Below are 22244 nucleotides of genomic sequence, written 5' to 3'. Positions count from 1 at the left end.
TAATTGAGCTAGCAGTCTATGGATCAAGAGCTCTGAAACCATGAGCCCCCAAATAAACTTTTCCTTATGTCAGGTCTTTTAGTCACAGCAACGGAAAAAGCTGACTAAAACAGCAGCAAAGATTTACAGCGTGACTACAAAGTCAGATTCATGTTAAGACTCTGGCAGCAATCTGAGAGGTGTATTGGAATAAGAGGAGTGGTAAGTGGAAAGGTGACCAATTCAAAAGCTAATATGATAAAGATAATAAAGACCTGAACTGAAACAGTAGAAAGAAAAAGAAAAAAAATGAGCTATTTTAAATGATGCTTCAATAGAACCAGAGATAAACTTAATCAACAATCTTTTTTCTAGTTCCTTATACTGGCTCTAAATTTTCTTCTTAGTCTTGACACTGCACAGCAAAAAGTCAATAAAGTAAGTTAATTGTTCTATTATAATAATTATATAATGATAATTATAATTCATGATTAATAATAAAATTTAACATGGATGAATGTATTCAAATTGGATTTGGCTGTGTGAATGCTGAGATGCTGTTGGACTATCCAAAAGACACATTTATACAAGTGAGAAATAAAGATTTGAGGCCAAGTAAACAAGTCAGGGATGGAAATATGTACACATAAAAGAGTGAATCACTCCTCCAGAGGAGAAATAGAGAGTATGGAGAAATAGACAAGCTTAGTAGAAATTTAGATAAAGTAATTAGGTAATAAAGAGGATCCAGCTATGAAGTAAAGATGTAGACAAAGAGGGAGAGGAAAAAATAGAAACAAAAACAGACAGCAGTGAAAAATGCTTGCATTCAAGAAGAATACAGACTGAAATGTCTTCGGCTGGGGTTGTAGCTCAGCAGTAGAACATTCGCCTAGCATATGCAAGGCCCTGAGTTTGATCCTCAGCACCACATAAAAATAAATAAAATAAAGGTATAGCATTCAACTACAACGAAAAAATAAATATTAAAAAAGACTGAAATGTTATTATTTTCAAAGGTTCCACTTCAGTTGAACGGTAAGAAGATACTAGATTATATGAGGTTGAGCAGTAAATAAGTATCCTGATTCTTATATTTCCAAAAGTCATGCCCCAGTGTAAGAATAAATTATAGCTTTAAAAGAATCCAATACACCCTTTCAAAAGTCTTGGAAATGTGTGAAACATTTAGAATGTGAAAAAATATGATTTTGGCTCTTATAGAGGTAAGCATCAGCTATCTAAAATGTTACATACACACATACACACCTCATTTCCCTAACAGTAATGCCCAAATATATTCAATTTTTAATGTTTGTTTTTATACTGAACTTAATGCATAAACACAAACAATAGAGAACTCAGTAAACCACCACACCTAGTGTGAAATAAATCTAAGAATGTATCACATGAGCAAATTCAAGGGCGTTCTTTGACATTGAAGCATAGAGAAACAATTCAGTAAACCAGGCCTTTGTTTACTGTCTTGGATCCTACAAATAAGCATTGTTTTATTCTGTTAATACATCTGTTATCTGTTTCTAAAAGACAAGAGTTAAATTGGTAACATCATGATAACAGTAATAGAATACAGTATTACACTCAACTATTATTGATACTCTACAATTTTACAATTGAATATTTGAGATCTTGGAGTCAAGGGATCATACTAATGGCAAAGTCAAAGGATCATGCTAATGGCTCACTCAAGGTTGTTTGCAGATCCACTATTCCAATGTTTTTTCAGGAACTGGGAGTTTTTATTGTAGACCTCAAAACGGGCTTCAACAAGTGTGTTTTGCTTCCTGCCTATCAGGGGATATCTCCACTTAGCTACTTTCCATCCCTACAGTACTAAAAGCTTAATCCCCAGTTTCTTACTTTCCCTTCCCAATCCCCCTCTCTCCTTCTCCTCCTTATTCTTCTCCAAGAAAGGGGTCTTGTGTGGTGTACCATGCCTCCCATCCTCTAAAAAATCATAATAAACTCTTCTTTCACAGGTAGTTGTCTGGGCTGGGGATGTGGCTCAGCGGTAGCGCGCTCGCCTGGCATGCGTGTGGCCCGGGTTCGATCCTCAGCACCACATACAAACAAAGATGTTGTGTCCACCGAGAACTAAAAAATAAATATTAAAAAAAAAAATTCTCACAGGTAGTTGTCTTTGGGTCTATATTGCTAAACTTGATTAAACAAATCCTGAGTGAGTTCATATGAAAATAGTCTTACTATTAAAAATTGTCTTATATACTTGAAAGATTCTTTGAATCTTTCAAATACTTCTGCTCATTTTAGCACCAATTTTTTGTCTTATATATATGTATATGTGAACTCTTTCATTCTTTTATCCAAATACCTATATAATACTAGGCTGCAGTGCTCAGATAACATTGGAAAACAAAATGTCTGCTCTCATGAAGTTTATACTCCAGAAATCACACTAGTAAGAGAGGTGAGGGAGAATATTTTTTATTTCATTTGAATCTCCACTTTTCTTCCCAGTTCCTCATATGTATACTAATATTTGTTGAATGAAGAAATGATTATTTCCCTTACATGTGCAGAAGACTTTCTCCATCCTTTATTATTGATAGCAGATTTTAATCAAAATATTTTCAATGGGCTTATATCACCTGATGAAGACAATAAAAGGACTTTTGAATGATATAGTAATTCTCTCAAATGGATGTTACCAAATGAAGAGCCTTATTCACCAATCATCAGCAATGCCTAGGGCAGACTTTACCTAACAATTATCAAAACCCATCATTAAAAAACAGAAACAATTATTAAGAGTGTGTGAAGGGGAAAAAACAAAATAATATTTTTCTACCTTTAATTCAACAGTTTATGAAACAAAAATTTTCACATTAAAACAGGCTATGTAAGATAAAGAGATGAAATGTTAAGGAACAATTTTTTTCCCACTGGGGATTAAACTCCGGAGTGCTTTTACCACTGAGTTGCACCGCTGGTTAGTTTTATATATATATATATATATAATATTTTATTTATATATATTTATTTTTAAAATAAAATATGTATATTTTATTTTGAGACATTCACAATAAGTTGCTGGGGCTAGTTTTGAACTTGTGATCCTCTTTCCTTAGTCTCCTGAGTCATTGGGATTATAGGTATATGCCACCACACCTAGCAAGAAATGATTTTTGAGGGCACTGATGTAATTGAGAACACAGAAAGTTAAGCCACATAAGTGGAAAATTGCTGGCTAAGATTGCACATGGTATTCAGTTGCTATCCCCAAACAGAATATTAGCTCTAAATCTCCAGTCTAGATCTCTTGCAAATAAGTAATTGATTTATGTTTTAACTACATATACCATATTATAAGGAATGATTAGAATCTGAATTTTTTCCTAGTGTCTCATTTATTACCTAAAGAGAATCAGATTATCTCTCTTTTTTTTTTTTTTTTGAGAGAGAGAGAGAGAGAGTTTTTAATATTTATTTTTTAGTTTTCGGCGGACACAACATCTTTGTTTTTGTATGTGGTGCTGAGGATCGAAGCCAGGCTGCACGCATGCCAGGTGAGCACGCTACCGTTTGAGCCACATCCCCAGCCCCAGATTATCTCTTAAATAGATACTACCATTGCTTGCTCAACATTCTACTATTGGGGCAAGCCCCAAATGGCTATTGTTAGGCTCCCTCACTGAATCTTCCAGTGGGCTGTTATGTTTTATGTTATGTTTTTAGTATGCCAAGGCCATGAATCAGCTAAGTTATGGTTAATGTGTAGTCAAGGTCAGAAACATTCTGATTCAGTATACCTGTACTCGAGGTCATAAACATTTGCTTGTGAGCATGTGTGCACTGATATAACCAGTTGGAGATGTTACTTCTTTGTTTGAACTGTATTGCAATAATGGGGCTAAATGGAACTGACTGGGGCAAAACGGAACTGGCTGGGGCTAAAGCTGAAGTTGAAGGAGACTGGAGGCTGTTACCATCTCTGACTAAAGCATGTCTAATATCCTAACTGTGTCTTGTATCTCTCCCACCTGCTGGGATCATGAATCTGTTTCCTGGGTCTAAGCCCTGGCATGACATCTACATTTTAATCATAATAAAATTTCACATACCCTCCCCAAAAAGTCTGTGCCCTTAAGGAGAGGCTGACTTGCTCCTTAGTTCTGCGATGTGATCCTAATTGGTCTAAGCCCATTGTGGAGGCCTTACCCACCTTACCTAGGCCTAGGCAACTTAGCTAATGAAATATGAGAGGAAAATCTGCTGTGGAAATACGGTTTCCTTAGTCTTAAAAGGGAGCAGAAGAAAAAGATGACCCTTTTTCTGCCTCAGCATCTTTAATCAGGAACTGAGAGAGCTACTTTAGTACCATAAAGGACACAAGACACACTTAAACCAACACACTTAAAGTTGGAAGAACAGGGCTGGGGATAGAACTCAGTTGGTAGAGTGTTTTCCTTTCCTTGCATGCACAAGGCCCTGGGTTCTAGTGCCCAGCACTACACTCACACACACACACACAAAAAAAAAAAAAAAAAAAAAAAAAGGGCAGAACAAAAAGAAGGAACCTGGATCCTTGATATATTATCAAGACACTGAATTAACCAACCCTAGGAATGGCCTTACCTCCACTACATATTGTTAGGAGCCACAGCAAAAATATTGATACAGGCACCTTTGGATTTTATTGACTGCTAGCCAGCAATTCACATTCATATGGTAATTGGACTCATGCTGTCCAGCTGGGCCCAATTTCAGGACTCAGGTTACTCATGTCACTCTTGTAATGGGAGAGTTCCCATTGGTTGGAAAAGGATGGTAGGAGGGTGTTCCGGGGGAAGTGGGAACCCCCCCCCCGGCTCAGGGAGACACACACGTGGCGGACCCACCTGTTAGGGAACGCACACGGCCTCTCTCTAAATAAAACTTTGTCTCAGTTTGACTGGCTTGTGTTTTTGTGCCCAACCGGGTTGCAAGATTGCAAGCCCGCGTGCACTGACAGCTCAGCAGGGGATCGCTCAGCAGGGGTGCCGCAGGCAGTGCTCGGCAGCAGGAGCGGGACTCAGCCGGCCCGGGGCCGGGCAGTTTGCGGCATTTTGGTGGCCCTGTACTGGGAACGCCCAAAACTTAAAGGTGAGTAATATCGCTCGCCCCTAAGGAAAGGCGACAGAATGGGTATTTCTGTTTTGATTTATTCTGCTCTTATTTCAGGCTCTCTAGCCTTACAATTTTTCCAGACCAGTTGGGATAAATGGCTAGCTCAAGGTTTGAAGTTATTCGGCCCTGAGAGAGAGAAAATTGACATAATCATTTTCCTCCTCTCCGTTTCTGTTTCATTCTGTTTTGGCTTTCTTCTATCCTATCTTATTGGGTTACGTTACCTTTATAGTAGATTAGAATCTAGTAAAAAACAAACCGAAAAACTGTTAAGTAAATTGTTAGAGGTCCAGGCCATGGCAGAAAACATATTAGGTCAAGCAAAACAAAAGGTCTCTCAAGCTAGTCAGATAGAAGAAAATTTGAACAAGGCAAGCTCAGGGAAAAAACGGTCATCAGATAGGGAGGCTGCTACTAACTCCGTTCCACCACCAGAGGGCATAGTTCAACCAACAGCTTTACCTGCCTCCATAGATGATGAACGGAATCCTGAGGCAGGACCCCAAAAACTAGCATGCCCTGTAGTTGAGCAGGGAGAAGAAAAAGAACGAGTTTACCGTGCCTTAGATTTCAAAATAATAAAGCAATTAAAGGAAGCTGTAGCAGCCTACGGCCCGGCCGCTCCCTTCACAGTCAGTATGGTCGAATCTATTACCGGCTGAAATTTAACACCAGCAGATTGGGCTAACGTGTGTAATTCTGTGCTAAATAGAGGACAGTATTTATTATGGAAAATTGCCAATGAAGAATTTTGCAAGGAGACAGCTAGGCGAAATGCAGAAGCAGGTTACCCTGAACGAGACCTGAAGATGTTACTGGGAAAAGAAGATTTTCAAGAGCAGATGCATCAGCTCAGATATGATCCTGGCGTATACGCTCAGATCGCTATAAATGCAATTAAGGCATGGAAAACTTTGAAGGGACAAGGGGATTTTCAAGGTCAACTATCTAAGATAATACAAGGAGTTAATGAGCCCTACGCTGACTTTGTAGCTAGACTTATTGAAGCAGCCTCTGAGACATTTGAAAATACAGAACAGGCAATGCCATTTATAAAACAGCTGGCTTACGATCAAGCAAATCGTTGCTGCAAAGAGGTCATTAGACCGTGGAAACAGGAAGATTTAAACACATATATTAAATTATGTAGAGACATTAATGAACAAGGACAAGTCATGGCAGCTGAAGTAAAACAGGCTTTAAGTACCAAGCCAAAAACATGCTATAATTGCAATCAAGAAGGGCATTTTAAAAGAAATTGCCCCATAGGAGGAGGGTTTAACAAAGCTAGGTATCAAAAGAGTAGAATCCCGGGTATTTGCCCACGATGCCATAGAGGAAGACATTGGGCTAATGAATGCCATTCTCAAACCACCATAGAGGGTATTCCGTTATCAAAAAATGGACAAAGACCAAGTGTCTACCCACGATATCGTGGAGAAAGGCATCAGGCCCCGTTGTCAAAAAACGAATTGGAGGGCCCAATGCCCCGGGGCCCAAAACCACAAATATACGGGGCAATGGAGGAACCCAGCAGCACCATCAAGGTGGTGCCCAGGACGCATTATCCATCAGATCCCTCATCAGACAGACTAGAGGGAGCGCAGGGTTGGACATCTGTGCCTCTGCCAGAGCAGTATTAACTCCAGAGATGGGAGTTCAAATCATTCCCACAGGAGTAAAAGGACCTCTTCCCCAGGGAACAGTAGGCTTATTATTAGGACGCAGTTCTTCTACACTTAAAGGACTTATGATAAGTCCTGGGGTAATTGATCCCGATTATGAGGGTGAAATAAAAATCATAGCTAGTTCTCCAAGAGGTATATCAGTAATTTCATCAGGAGATAGAATAGCACAGTTATTAATAATACCAAGCCTACATGATAAATTTTCCAGTTGTAATGTAGAAAGAGGTTCCAAGGGATTAGGCTCCACAGGTGTAGATTGGGCTATGCTATCTTTAAATTTAGATTCTCGCCCTATGCTAAAATTAAATATTCAAGGGCATGATTTTAATGGACTGCTGGACACAGGCGCTGACCTCAGCATCATATCTCGCCAGGAATGGCCTAAGCATTGGCCATTACAGCAAGCGACCCAAACGCTTAGAGGCCTAGGAGTGGCAACTAATCCCCATAGAAGTGCAATGGTATTAGATTGGAGGGATCCTGAAGGATGTGAAGGAACTATACAGCCCTATGTATTGGACCATCTCCCCATAAATTTATGGGGACGAGACGTCCTAGATCAATTAGGATTGACATTAACAAATAACGTCAATCCTAACGCGCCCACTACTAGGGCAAAACAAGGCTTTAAAAAAGAAAAGAGATTAAGAGATCAAGAACAAGATATAACAGCACCAATTCAAGTAGATCAAGAGATAGATAAACATGGATTGGGTTTTCAAAAAGGGCCACTGAGACAATCAAAATTACTTGGAAATCAGAAAGACCAGTGTGGGTTCCTCAGTGGCCCCTAACTAAAGAAAAGATACAAGTAGCCCATGATCTGGTCAAACAGCAATTAGCGGAAGGACATATACAACCTTCCGTATCTCCCCATAATACTCCCATTTTTGTTATTAAAAAGAAATCTGGTAAATGGAGATTATTACAAGATTTAAGAGCCATTAATAATGAGATGGTTATTATGGGACCTGCTCAATCAGGGATTCCCCAACTGTCTGCTTTACCAAAAACGTGGCATGTTCTAGCTATAGATATTAAGGATTGTTTCTTCTCAATTCCAATTCACCCCGAGGATAGTCCACATTTTGCATTTACTATCCCTGCACTGAATCATGAAGGTCCTGATCAGAGATATGAATGGAAAGTACTCCCTCAAGGGATGGCTAACAGCCCAACTTTGTGCCAAATTTATGTTGATAAAGCAATCCAGCCACTTAGAAATCAAAACCCTGAACTACAGATATTTCACTATATGGATGATGTGTTAATGGCACATAAAGATAAAAACACATTGCTAGAATGTTATGCCACGCTTACAAACTTATTAAAAAATTATAATCTAGAAATAGCAATAGATAAAGTACAATTAAATCTTCCAATTAATTATTTAGGAGTTCTATTATCCTCAACCATGGTCCGTCCACCAAAAATTCAAATACGAGTAGATCAACTCAAATCACTTAATGACTTTCAAAAGTTATTGGGAGATATAAATTGGATAAGGCCTTATCTAGGCATACCAACAGGAGAATTAGGACCTTTATTTGATATTTTAAAAGGTCCATCAGATCCAAATTCACCCCGCATGTTAACGCCTGAAGCTAGAAAGGCATTAAAAATCATTGAAACATATATGGAAAATATGCATTTGGATAGAATTGATATAAGTTTGCCTTTATTATTTATTGTATTACCGACAAAAAATATTCCTACAGGGGTATTTTGGCAAGAAGGTCCATTATTATGGATACATTTATCTTATTCTCCTAATACTATTCTTACTAGATATCCTGAGGCTGTGGGGCAATTAATACTCAAAGGAATAAAAGCAGCAAAAGGAGTGTTTGGGATTTCTCCCAATAAAATTATTACTCCATATACTATGGATCAAATTGATGAGTTAGCTAATGAGTTAAATACTTGGGCAATAATCATGTGTAAATCTAGTGTTGCATTTGATAATCACTTGCCATCTAATCCTTTGTTGTCCTTTTGGTCTAAGCATCCTGTAGTTTTTCCAAAAATGACAAGAAAAACCCCTATCATAAATGCTCCAAATATATTCACTGATGGGTCAAATAATGGTACAGCAGCAGTAGTTACTCCTGATCAAACTTTTACATTTTTAGTACCCAAACAATCAGCTCAAAAGGTAGAGCTCAATGCAGTATTGCAAGCTTTTATGATGTTCAAAGATTCTACATTTAATTTATTTTCTGATAGTCAGTATGTAGTTAATGCTATCGTATCTCTTGAAGATGCTGGTAGGATTTCTCCTTCCTCTACTGTTTTCTCTTTGTTCTCTGCTATACAAAGTCTAATCTGGGATAGAAAGGATCCATTCTTTATAGGACATATCAGAGCACATACAGGATTGCCTGGAGCCCTTAGTTTGGGTAATGAACTAGCAGATAAATCTACACATGACATACATATTTTCTCCACAATAGAAGAAGCTATAAATTTTCATAAAAGGTTCCATGTCAATGCTAATACTTTACAAAAACGTTTTAAAATAACTAAAGAACAAGCCAGACATATAATAAAACAATGTCAAAATTGTGTGACATTTTTGCCACAAGTTAATCTTGGAGTCAATCCTAGAGGACTGATACCTAACCATATTTGGCAGATGGACGTCACACACTTGCCAGAATTTGGAAAATTAAAATATTTACATGTTACAGTTGATACTTCTTCTGGATTTTTGATGGGCTCCCTTCATCCCGGAGAAAAAACTAAAGATGTTATAGCTCATTGCTTACAAAATTTTGCCACTGTGGGTGTTCCTAAACAGTTAAAAACCGATAACGGTCCTGGTTACATCTCCAAGTCTTTTAAACAATTTTGCTCATCATTTGGCATTACTCATATAACAGGAATCCCATACAACCCACAGGGACAAGGCATAGTTGAAAGAGCTCATCAAACTATAAAAATGTACTTATTAAAGCAAAGGGAGGGAATTAGTAAGGGGTATATATCCCCCAAAGATAAACTTAAAATAACCCTTTTTACTCTAAACTTTCTAAATTTGGATTCATCAGGACTTAGTGCTGCGGAAAGACATATGTATCCGAAAAATGTACATAAGCCTAAGGTACTTTGGAAAGATATTCTAACAGGACAATGGAAAGGTCCGGACCCAGTAATAGTCTGGAGTCGGGGCTCCGTCTGTGTTTTTCCACAGGAGGAACAGCAACCAATTTGGATTCCAGAGAGATTAACTAAAACAATTTCTACAGAAAAAGAAGATGATTTGACTCAAATCCATAACAGCTGATATCCAGAGTTCCAGCCTGGCTATTCTTGCATCTGCGACAGTGATTTACCACGGTGCCTTTTTCAATATCTATTTTATTATTTGCATTTTTCCCACATCATAAAGTTCTATTTTATTTTATTTTATTTTACCTTATTTTTTAAGCTCATACAAACCTAGGTTAATGTTTTTCTGATCAGTTTTATTTTTTTGACTGTGTTTTATTTATTTATTTATTTTTTTTTAACTGTAAAGTTTTTAAACATTGCAATGGAGATTTCACCTAGCTATAGCTACAAGGCCTTTATTTACTATTGTCTTATATGTTCTATGTTATGTATGCTGTTTTGTGTTGTATGTGTGTATGTCCATATTTCATTTATAAGGAGCGCTCATGTATATATAGATACAAGTATTCAAAAAAAAAAAAAATTTAGTCACGTGACTTATATGGTTTATTTTACTTTAGGTAAACAGCTGTTATTAAATTTTGTTTTTAAAGGTGGTTAACAGATATGTTTGTTTACTTTCACCTTTCCTTTTCATTATATTTCATAATTCTGTTCAGGATAATGTCTCTTTAGCAACATGGCCATAATTCCCATCTCCATCCCAGTGCCGGTGAAGACTAAGACCAAACTACAACTTTTATGATAGCTATCACTATAAACTATATAAATTGATACATCAATCAAAATAACTCAATAAGACTGCTCAATCAAGGACTTAATTTACTTTGGGAGGAAATGGACATATTGATAGACTCCTCCAATTTGAACTGCTCAATCAAGGACTTAATTTACCTTGGGAGGAAATGGACATATTGATAGACTCCTCCACTTTGAACTGCTTACACAACTTGTCTGGACTATGTATCACCTGTATGCATTGTGTTCTATTTGTTGATACAGCGAACTGGTAGTGCTAAATATCTTAGCCGATGTGTCACCAGTGTTTCCATAGGAGCCTTCAATTGGCTTGGTGTCGTGGCAATTCTGCGTCTTTCTCCCTTCTGCTAGTGATGGTCTAAATTTGGGGGCCAACAGAGGTGAGGCAAGAACCTCACCCCCCCACTGGCACCAAGGTTAAATTTGGGGGCCAACAGAGGTGAGGCAAGAACCTCACCCCCCCACTGGTGCATAGGCCTATTACACAGGTATGGCTATATACTGGACCGGTAGTCAGTGACGGGTATGATTCGGTTACAGTGGTATCAACCTAAGCCAGGAGACTGACGCAATAAGGTCAGTTTTCCCATGACGGGTAAGAACCATATGTGAATTGGACATACCTAACAGGCACGGTCCCTAGCCACATTTGCCTGTTGTTTATTTAAACAGTAGGGGGCAGATGTTAGGAGCCACAGCAAAAATATTGATACAGGCACCTTTGGATTTTATTGACTGCTAGCCAGCAATTCACATTCATATGGTAATTGGACTCATGCTGTCCAGCTGGGCCCAATTTCAGGACTCAGGTTACTCATGTCACTCTTGTAATGGGAGAGTTCCCATTGGTTGGAAAAGGATGGTAGGAGGGTGTTCCGGGGGAAGTGGGAACCCCCCCCCGGCTCAGGGAGACACACACGTGGCGGACCCACCTGTTAGGGAACGCACACGGCCTCTCTCTAAATAAAACTTTGTCTCAGTTTGACTGGCTTGTGTTTTTGTGCCCAACCGGGTTGCAAGATTGCAAGCCCGCGTGCACTGACAGCTCAGCAGGGGATCGCTCAGCAGGGGTGCCGCAGGCAGTGCTCGGCAGCAGGAGCGGGACTCAGCCGGCCCGGGGCCGGGCAGTTTGCGGCAACATATACTTATGTAGAATTTTTTAAAAAGGTTAAACAATACAGATATTTAGTAGAGTTTCCATTATTTCAGCTGAAAGCATTTTAACTGATAAAATGCTCAATAATTTCATTCCTCAAGAGTAGCTTCTCAATATAACAAGGTATGGTACATTAGATGCTAAAATAAGTGCCACAATTTCTTCTCAAACTCAAGCTAACTGCTCCTCCCATTGAATGGTGGACACTATTTCCTCTTTCCATGAATCTAGTCCTATCAAGGCAATACAGTGGTGGATTATAATTTGAGTTCCAGATCTAGTCTTCGAAACAAGTAGGATCTTCCCTTCCTCCTTGACTCTCTAGGAGGCCAGCTTAGGCTAAGAAATCTTAAGCTAAACTCCTGAATAATGTATGACAGACTAGATACCTGTAGAGAAGCGCTGGGGAGAAGAATCAGGTAGCTCTAGCGAAAATGCAGCAACAAGATCCCAGCAACATAAGGTCCGTCTTGGACCTTCCAGGCCCATTAAGCCACCGTATCTTGACACCTCATAAAGCAGAGACTAGCAGTCTCTACTAAACACTGCCTGAATTCCTGGCCACACATTGTGAGCAATAAAACATCTGCTATTCATAGTCTCTAATCTTGGAGTTGCATATAGATGTAGTGGCATATAGATAACTGAAACACAAACTAGCAGTATTTTCTTGCTTTTTAAAATAGCTGTTGTTGATACCGCCAGTTACTGGTGACAAGTTCTGCTTCCTCAAATGTTGAAGTTTGAACATTAGAAGAGCATGCCGAGGCAAGCAATGTAAAATATAAAGTAGGGTTTATTTAAAAAGGGGTAACACAGACTTTTCCCCTTGAATGAGAGGGAAGAGGGCCATAGCTGCATCCTGGTATCCTAAGAAGCCAGGTTTTGAGCCCTTTTTTTATGTCCTAGGCTTCCTTTGTTCTCCTGCCCTCTTCCCCTTATCTGTCCCCTGCCTGAGAATGTGACTAGGCTTGGGAATGCTCTGTGGGTTGGCCAAAATGTGGGAATCAGGTGGGCTGAAGGGGGAAGGGCAGGACAGAGCTGCCAAGGACACATTAATTATAGCTTCCTACCGGGAGGCACAATTCCTGGGACCTCCAACCCTACCAACAGCTTGGAGCAGAAGAAAGGGCTTGGAAGAAATTAACATTTCAATCCATCAGGGGACAGTCTCCAACTTGCCAGACTCATCAAAATTGGCCTCCTGGATCCAACCTGACTCCATTTACCTATCTATACTGACTGCCTGTCTAATTCTGGCTTCAATTTCACAGTGATTGAGATTATTTATTAATTTAGCGCTGAATGCTAAAGAACGTTTGTTTCCAAATAGCTTTGGTTCAAATGTGTTAGATCACAAAGGAGACTTAATTTTCTATGTATATATCACATTATTATTCTCCTTTTAACTAATATTTACAAATAATTACAAATAAGTAAAAAAAATTAACCAATGAATTAATAGTCTCAAAAACAATAATCCCCACAAATAGAGGAAAACACTAACACCTTAATTTCAAAAACAGGGAAAGTCATTTCTCTGAACCATAAACATGAGAAGGAAATTTGGGGAGGGGGGTGTTGGGGTGCACTGGGGATTGAACCCAGGAGCGCTTAACCACTGAACTATATCCTCAGCTCTTTCTATTTTTTGAGACAGGGTCTCTCTAAGTTGCTTAGGGCCTCACTAAATTGCTGAAGCTGCTTTGCCCTCCCCATGTTGCTGCCTCAACCTCTCCAATCTCTGGGATTACAGGCGTGCACTACCCCACACGGTGAGAAGGACTAACCTCAAGCTCACAAAGTGAAGACATGAGGCATCATTTTTCATCTACTAAATTGCCTATTTTCTTTTTAATAGCAAGATTAATGCCAGCTTTAAATAAAAAAAAGGAGGGAAAGCCCGCACTAGAGACGGTAGCCTGGGACCTGAGTCTTTAAATTTTGGGGACTTGAGTGTAGCCCACAGAGCTGTTGCAAGGCTGGTATGGCACGCTTAAAGAGCAATATAAGTGATTGTTACTTTTTGTTCTGCTCATTCATCCATCCGTTTACTTTTGTCAGAGATCATGGAAAAGAAGTGGAAAATCAGTTCTTTTCTACAGGAAAATCTGCAATACTTTGCTAGAAAATTGGGAGTGAAACGAATCGGAAATGACGTCACACCCACTACAATCGGGGAGCGGGAAGACCGGGTTCAAGCAAGCAAAAGCGGCCTCAGAAAAGGAGGCCACCTACGGTCCGCTCAACCTCGTCGGCATCTCTGGTTCTGCCAGCCCCGGGAACCCTGAGCAAAGGCGGTGGGAAGAACAGAACCCGCGGCTCTGATTGGCTACCCTCGAGCAAGGGGCGGGGCGGACGGAAGCTCCCGAGGGCGAGCGAGCGGAAGGCCGAGATGCAGATTTCCGGTCTTTGTGGCTCCCCGCTCTGGGTCGAAGCTTGTGCCCTGGCGGCTCCTGGGCTTCGCGGTGAGGGACACGGGCCCCAAGGCGGAGGGAGGGTAGGGCTGGCGCCCTATTTGGGTGCTGGGGCAAGATGGAGGCGTTCCGCTCTTCGGCTTGCCCACCCCCAGGTCAGGGCAAAAACTCCGAGAGTCCTGGGGAGGCAGCAGAGGCCAGCACTCAAGCTCCTGCCTGCCAGCGGAAAGCATAGTTGTGCCTCCACCTCCGTGACTTCGCAAATACTGTGGTTTAACATGGGATATAAAGAATAGGAGGGCTGAGTGCAGCCGGGCTGGTTGGTAAACCAGAGATTCGTAGTCTGCATATTCTAATTAGTTTCTAAACTTTCCGTAATATTAATAATTTTTACTGGTCCTTCTGAATGAACATAAAAAGCGTACGCTTCTGTGGCTATCCTTCCCATCCGGAAATCAGGTAGTGTTTGGTCTATATCTCCAAACTTGGTACATAATTGTTACTATGTTTCGTTTATTTTTAAATTTTTGCTCCCAGAATAACCTTAAGCTTTTTGACAGCTGAGCCTGATCTATTTTGCATCTTTTGTGTCTATATCTGTCATGTTTTTGAACTCATGGTAAGCATTTTACAGTTCTATCTTTGTTGATTCCTCAATAGATTCATGAACTAAAACCTTTTTAACCCAATGCCACCTCAGGACAGAGCCTGTAATAAGTGCTTCAGTGTTTGGTAAAGAAATTAAGTGAATAAATGTGATCAAATGGAAAATATCCTGTAATATTTTTTAAATATCTATTTAGTTGTAAATGAACACACAGTATCTTTACTTATTTTTATGTGGTGCTGAGGATTGAACCCAGTGCCTCACACATTCAAGGCAAGCACTTAACCACTGAGCTACAGCCTTAGCCCCCTGTAATATTTTTATTTAAGTCAACTCATGTTTAATCTGAATTTTTTGAAAATGTGCTATTACTACCTTAAATGAAAATCAGCATTACCTGCTATAGATAGAAGCTAGCGAAAAATAGAAAGCATCACCAGCTAGGGTTGTGGCTCTGTGGTGGAGTGCTCACCTAGTGCCTGTGAGACACTGGGTTCAATCCTCAGAACCACATATAAATAAATAGAATAAAGGTATTATGTTCATCTACAAATAAAAATTTTTAATTAAATTCTACCTAGATGTTATTACCCTTGGAAGTCAGTCTGAGGTCTATATTTTATTTTTAAAAGTAAGTAAGTTTTATATACATGTTAAAGACAAATTTCCCTCCTTTGTGTAATCATGATTGAGAGGGAATTGAAAAGGAAGTATTTATCTCACTGTGTGAGTCATGTTAATGTTTCATTCTTTTGCTTCTAAAATTTTTAACAGTATGGGCTGGAGTTGTGGTTCAGCAGTAGACTGCTGACCTAGCACATTCGGGGTGCTGGGTTCAATCCTCAGCACCACATAAAAATAAAATAAAGGTATTGCATCCAACTACAACTAAAACAAAATTTAAAAAAAAATTAACAGTAGTAGAAATTCTAGAGAGTAGGAGACACTGAGATATAATGATTTTTTAATGATTTTTAATTGATCATTCTATTGTTGCTTATTAGACTCAAACCTGTTCCCTTTAAATGTTCTTTGAGTTATTGATTATTATTACAACTTCCTGAGACTTTTTTCCCTACCATAAGTTAACTGTGATTTTATATCCTTTAGGAAAGAAGAGATTACCCCCAAAATCTCTCACACACAGAACCTGGTTGTACTGAGGTTCTTGCTAAGCTGCTTCATTCCAGAATGGCTGTGGATTCCAGAGCAATTTCAACTCAGATACCTCAGGATCATCAGGAACAAGAATTAATACTAGTGAAAATAGAAGATAGCTTTTCTTGGGGTCAGAAATTTAAACAGAATGGGAGTATCCAATCCTGCCAAGAATTGTTTCGACAACAGTTCAGAAAGTTTTGTTACCATGAGACACCTGGGCCCCGGGAAGCTCTGGGCCGACTCCAGGAGCTTTGCTATCAGTGGCTAATGCCAGAATTGCACACAAAGGAGCAGATCTTAGAACTTCTGGTGCTGGAGCAGTTTCTGAGCATCCTACCTGAGGAGCTGCAAATCTGGGTTCAGCAACATAGTCCAAGAACTGGGGAGGAAGCTGTGACCCTGTTGGAAGATTTGGAAAGAGAATTTGATGATCCAGTGCAGCAGGTGGGAACAGACAGAAGTCATGTGCTGTGGGAAATGGAATTTACAGCCTGGAGCATGTAGTATCATAACAATAGGATAAAAAGTTACATATCTCTTGAACCATAACCCTGAAGTATATCAGAGCTATGCCTCTACTCTCACAAGGTCTGTTTTCCTAGAGATTTTGCCACAAAGCTAACCATATTTTACTAATTTCAGGTCCCAGCTAATCCACAGGGACCATCAGTGCCATGGAAGGATTTGACATGTCTAGCAGCATCCCAAGAGTCAACAAACATTCAGCTCCAACCTTTAAAGACACAACTGAAATCTTGGAAACCCTGCCTTTCCCCTAAACGTGGTGAGGAATAGGAACTTGTCTGGGAACTCATCAAACTTCCAACACATGAGCATCACTGCTGTTATTCTAAACCAGTGGTGCTCACTTTAGGAGCTTTGTATTCAGTAATGCACATGAATTTCAGTCAGCCCTCCTTGTGTCCATTCCTTATCATTCATTCATTCATTCAAACTTTATAGAGTGCTGATACATGTCTAGTACTATGGTAGGTACCGAGTCTTACTTCCAAGGAGCTTTCAGGTCTAGGTGGATGAACAAAAAGACATTTCTAGTATAGTAAGTTATGGACTAAAAGTAGACACTGGGTACTATGGGAGCACCAAAAAAAAAAAAAAATGGCACCTAATCTTAAAGGTTCAAGGAACACTTCCTGGAGAAAATCATCTAAGCTAAGATTTGAACTATGTGTAGAAGAAAGCCAGGCAAATAGGCAGAAGGATAAGTGTCCCAAGCAAAGGCCTCAGTCTTGAAGGTGAGAGAACAGAACTCATCCTAGAAAGAGTAGAATTCAGTTTGACTTGCGAAGAGAATTAACAAGGGAGGAGTGTTGAGAAAAAATAGAGAAGAAAATGGGATTCACATATACAGTTTCTTAAATAGAGGGGTATGGTTGAAAGGTGTTGGGGGAAGGAGCGCCATCGTTTAATTTGTAATGTAGAATTTAGCTTTGGGGTAGAGAATGGATTTGAGGGAAGCAAGACTAGAGGCCTGTTAGAGTCTTCTAATCCAAGTGGCTAAAGTAAATAAATCATCATGTGTTATGGTGAGGCATAGGGAAGACCAAAACTGAAAACTGTTCTTCAACACTAAAATTGCATTGCAGTTTCTGGTCATTATTAAAAGCAGAGTATGAGAGAGGAGTTGAAGGTGTTTCAGTCTTGATTTACCTGGGTAATAGTGGTACTGTGTTTTAACTGGGAAAACAAGCAAATATATCTGATGATATACTTAATTTGGAGCATTTGAATACTTAGGAAATAAGCACAAAATGGATTGGGATATGGGGAGGCATTAACTTACAATATAAGTAGCAAATGGAGCCTAGGGGATAGAGAGCTTGTAGAGTAAGGATACATTAGAATCCAGGAAACAGAAAAAAAGAACTGAAAGAAGGAACACTGGTGTTTGAGTTATTAGCCTAGAATCTGAAAAGGAATAGTCCGAGAACTTAGTCAAATATGACTGGAAGGAAATGTCTCTAAAAGACAGATGTGGTCCTTAGTATCAATGTTACAGAGATGCTGACTAAATAAGACCCTAAAATTACCTATTGATTTATGTAGGTATGAAGTTTGTGACCTTGATGAGAATAGTGTCAGTGGAAGTGGTGAGTATGAGCAATTAGGTAAGGCAGAAACTAGATTGCAAAATGGAGATGAGAACATGTCAAGAAATATACTGTGAGTTAGAATGAGGTTGCTTGACAATGTAAGCAAGGAAGAGACATGGACAGTGACATCTTTGTAGGTAGATCCTTCAATTTTCTTTCATAGAAAATGAATATAGAGAGTGAATGGAAAACTTTAATGTGTTTTTTGTTTGTTTGCTGTTTATCATTTCAGATTGTGATAACAAAGAAACAACAACACAGGACATTTCAGGAGAAAATTCACAGGGACTCTCTCAGGAACCTTCATTTGGAGTGGTTAGTGAGCGTGAAAGCAATTTAGACTGGCAACAAGGAAGTGCTATGGGGCAGAAATTAAGAAGATCCTCTCCACACGGGAGTAGTTTTAGGCAGGTGATTTTCACACACAAATCTTTAGGAAAGAGAGACCATCATGATGAGCCTCAAAGATGCTTGATTCTAAGTACAAACTCTATAACAAGTCAGAAAGTTCCTTCAGAAGAGAGACCTTATAGATGTGATGTGTGTGGGCACAGTTTCAAGCAGCATTCATCTCTAACACAACATCAGAGAATCCATACTGGAGAAAAGCCCTATAAATGTAACCAGTGTGGGAAGGCCTTTAGTTTAAGGTCATATCTGATTATTCATCAAAGAATTCATAGTGGTGAGAAAGCATATGAATGTAGTGAATGTGGAAAAGCCTTCAATCAAAGCTCAGCCCTTATTAGACACCGGAAAATTCACACTGGTGAGAAAGCTTGTAAATGTAATGAGTGTGGTAAAGCCTTCAGTCAAAGTTCATATCTTATTATACATCAAAGAATTCACACTGGTGAGAAGCCGTACGAGTGTAATGAGTGTGGGAAAACCTTTAGCCAGAGCTCCAAGCTTATTAGACATCAGCGAATTCATACAGGAGAGAGACCGTATGAGTGTAATGAATGTGGGAAAGCTTTCAGGCAGAGCTCAGAACTGATTACCCACCAGAGAATACATAGTGGGGAGAAACCCTATGAATGTAATGAATGTGGAAAAGCCTTCAGTCTGAGCTCAAACCTCATCAGACATCAGCGAATTCACAGTGGAGAGGAACCTTATCAGTGTAATGAATGTGGCAAAACCTTCAAAAGGAGCTCAGCCCTTGTTCAGCATCAGAAAATCCATTCTGGGGATGAAGCTTATATATGTAATGAGTGTGGGAAGGCTTTCAGGCACAGATCAGTCCTTATTCGCCATCAGAGAGTCCACACTGTAAAGTAACTTGTGAATACAATGAATATTATAAATGCTTCAGTAAGATTTTTTATCTTTGTTAGAAGTGTTTTTTCTTGGAGCAAAACTCCATAAAGGTTAACTACTAGGTCATGAGTCATTCTAAGGCTTTATGCAACACTACACAGTGCTAGTGCAAATTGTTCCTTAAAAGCTTTTTCCTGTGACTAATGAAAGCAGAGGATGGAAGAATTATTACTTCCAGCTTTTCGCTTACTGTTAAAAATACTCAGGAAATATGAAAAGCAGGAATGTGACATTGAAACCTCATTTTCTATGAGAATGTCTTGAAAGGGGTTAGGGACCCAGGCTCAGTCACTGCATCTGATTGTCACTGTGCCCCCACTTTGGGAGAGAGTAGACAGCATAAGGGACTGTTTGTCTCAGGAAATCAAAAATTTTTATTAAATCAGAACTGACAGCAGAAAAAAAAAAGTAAGGAAAGTTTTATCAGTGTTGAGTCCAGAGAAGGTCAGAAATTAGATATGCATGAGAAGAAATAATACAAATTAATGTATCCAACAATTTATTTTGTTTTTGAGAATTTTCTTCGTACTTGAGATGCAATGGAAGATCAGGCATAATCTCTGTCATGTAATGGGCAAGGCAGTCAATCATGTAGTAGCACCATGGTGTGGTCAGTGCTATGTGACTCAAGGAGCTCTCAACTTTGGGTAAGGGAATAGGGGAAATGACATGAAAGATGAAAGGACTTAGCCAGGGGGGAGTGTTCATAGTAAAAGGAGCAACAGGTAAAGGACAATGAAGCATTTTCTGTTGAGCTCTTTTGAAGTGGAGTCATGTCCATAAGAAGTGTGGGTAGAACCAGTCTCTGAAGCACAGTGCCTAATGCAATATATGAGCCAATCGAGAAATTTCTGTTTAAAAAGGAAAATCCTAGAATACTTGGACAACAGAGGAGTGAGTAGCTTTGTCTTGGTTGATATGACCCAAGAGAAAGGGCTAATATGTGGTGTCCTTGCCCAACATACAGGCTAGGCTAGAATTTCTATGGAGGAAGTGGAGGTTAAGAAAGAGCCTTGGTAAATGTTAAGATTCTGACTCCCTCTCCTAGGTATGAGGACACCTTTGTTACAGTATTGGAATTGTTGCCAGGTTAATCCCCAAGTCCCTGAGTTGGAATCTGCCAAATCATTCATTTTCAAAGCTCTGTCCTTATAGTTCTAGTGTACTTCCTTGGACTCGGGTGCTCAAAAAATATGTCAGTTGCTGGGTCTGTGACTTACTCTCCAGACACCTCATGTGTGATATTTCATAGCTTTTGCAAAGGGAAATGACAACAAGTAACAACTGTGATCAGTCAAGACTTCCCCTCTTCTGAGGAACCTAGCACAAAGAAGCTGGTATTTACTATAAAGTGGAAAGTTGTACAGGTTAATCAGCAACAGAAGTGTGGGTTCTGCCCACACTTCTTATAGACATGACCCCATTCAAAAGACCTAACAGGATAGAGGAACAACATACCAAAAACAGATGTGTGTGGAAATCCTCTAGAATCTTGTGACTAGAAAAAGAATTCTAATGAGAAGCAAAGAGAATTAATGCTCCTATTGGAATATAAGTAGGCATGTGGTAACTGGTAAGAATGACAGCACACCTAACGTCCATTTTTAAAGAATATGAGAAAATGGAAGAATGATATGAGTTGGAAATATGGTAAGATGTGACAATACATGGTGAGAGCTGCTCAATTCATTTTCCTCTTTTTCCACAAAGAAATACTCAAACTGAGAAGGAAAAGACATTAAATAGGAATTGATATAGAGCAGAAGGAAAAAATACTCTAGAGAGCTCTTACATGTAAGAAATGTAATAGGTATTTGCTAAGGGCTCTGTATGTATACATTATTTATTTCTCATTATAGCCCATGTTTTAGGCAGATGAAGTGAAGGCTAAAGGTCATGTCTAGAAGGTAGAACTCATAACCCTATGTAAAATCACTGTGCTATCTTCCCATGAAAAACTAGCATTAAAATAGGAAAATCACAAAAGAGTAAGTGCCAAGGGACAACACATATATGTCAATCTCATAAAATGTTCATTGAAGTAATTGATATGGCACTTCCAAAATTGATAAGAGATTCAGGGAAATTGGGATTCTATTTATTGCTGGTGTCATGTGAGTAGACAATATCTTAGCAATGACTACCGGAAGCCTTAAGCATTGCCTTTGGACTTTGAAATTCTATCTGAAAATAAATATACTTCAGAAACCATCATGAATGTACAAAATCTTAAAAGCTGTTAAAATTTGTTGATTAATATTGAAATAAAGCATTCATGATAGATTGTTAAATATTACAATTGTACTGTATGATCCCATGTAAAAAATACATTTATGCATTAAAAATACTAGAAATGTGCAATCCCAGTGGTTGTCTCTGGGTTGGTAAGGTTATAGGAAATTTAATGTTTTCTTGTGATTTTATATATTCAAATTTTTCTGCACTATTTAAGGCTAGAGGACAGGATAGGAGGGTGTAGCTCAGTGGTAGATCACATACTTATTAACATGCACAAGACACTGTTTGATCCCCAGCACCGAAAAACTCGAAAGGAAAAAAATTAGGAAAACTCAAAAATAAGTGCAGGATATTGGGGAAATATTTTGAAAAAATACTTGCTTTCCACAGCATTTGTCCTTTCCAAATCTCAAGTTTGTTAGCAAAATTAACTTATCCTTGGTTTTATCACTGATTTTTTTTTAAATGGCAGACTTATCCATT

At 39.1% G+C, this 22244-nt stretch overlaps 1 protein-coding gene across 3 annotated transcripts; it reads left to right on the top strand.

Moving 5' to 3' along the window:
- Window positions 1-14293: 14293 nt before the first annotated feature.
- On the top strand, window positions 14294-21913 carry Znf397 (zinc finger protein 397). Of its 3 annotated transcripts, XM_077792375.1 has the most exons (5): window positions 14381-14780; window positions 14882-14940; window positions 16039-16533; window positions 16732-16873; window positions 18436-21913. In XM_077792375.1, exons 2-5 carry the CDS (start codon window positions 14938-14940, stop codon window positions 19482-19484), a joined length of 1689 nt encoding a protein of 562 aa, XP_077648501.1. In that variant the 5' UTR covers window positions 14381-14780; window positions 14882-14937; the 3' UTR covers window positions 19485-21913. The 3 variants fall into 3 exon arrangements, with proteins under 3 accessions (XP_077648502.1, XP_077648501.1, XP_026255788.2); XM_077792376.1 differs by lacking the exons at window positions 14381-14780; window positions 14882-14940 and adding an exon at window positions 14294-14372; XM_026400003.2 differs by having other exon boundaries at window positions 14381-14940.
- The last annotated feature ends 331 nt before the right edge of the window (window positions 21914-22244 follow it).

The sequence above is a fragment of the Urocitellus parryii genome, chromosome 13 (genome assembly GCF_045843805.1).
Source record: "Urocitellus parryii isolate mUroPar1 chromosome 13, mUroPar1.hap1, whole genome shotgun sequence".
In the NCBI taxonomy this organism is placed as follows: Eukaryota; Metazoa; Chordata; class Mammalia; order Rodentia; family Sciuridae; genus Urocitellus; species Urocitellus parryii.
The sequence above is the reverse complement of the archived record's forward strand: the minus strand, read 5'-3'. Positions and strand labels throughout refer to the sequence as shown.

Excerpts from the sequence above, each read along its gene's own strand:
- Znf397 (XM_077792375.1), top strand. Across the intron at positions 16,534-16,731 it reads TTGATGATCCAGTGCAGCAG|GTCCCAGCTAATCCACAGGG; the intron begins GTGGGAACAGAC and ends TACTAATTTCAG. Across the intron at positions 16,874-18,435 it reads CTGCCTTTCCCCTAAACGTG|ATTGTGATAACAAAGAAACA; the intron begins GTGAGGAATAGG and ends TTATCATTTCAG.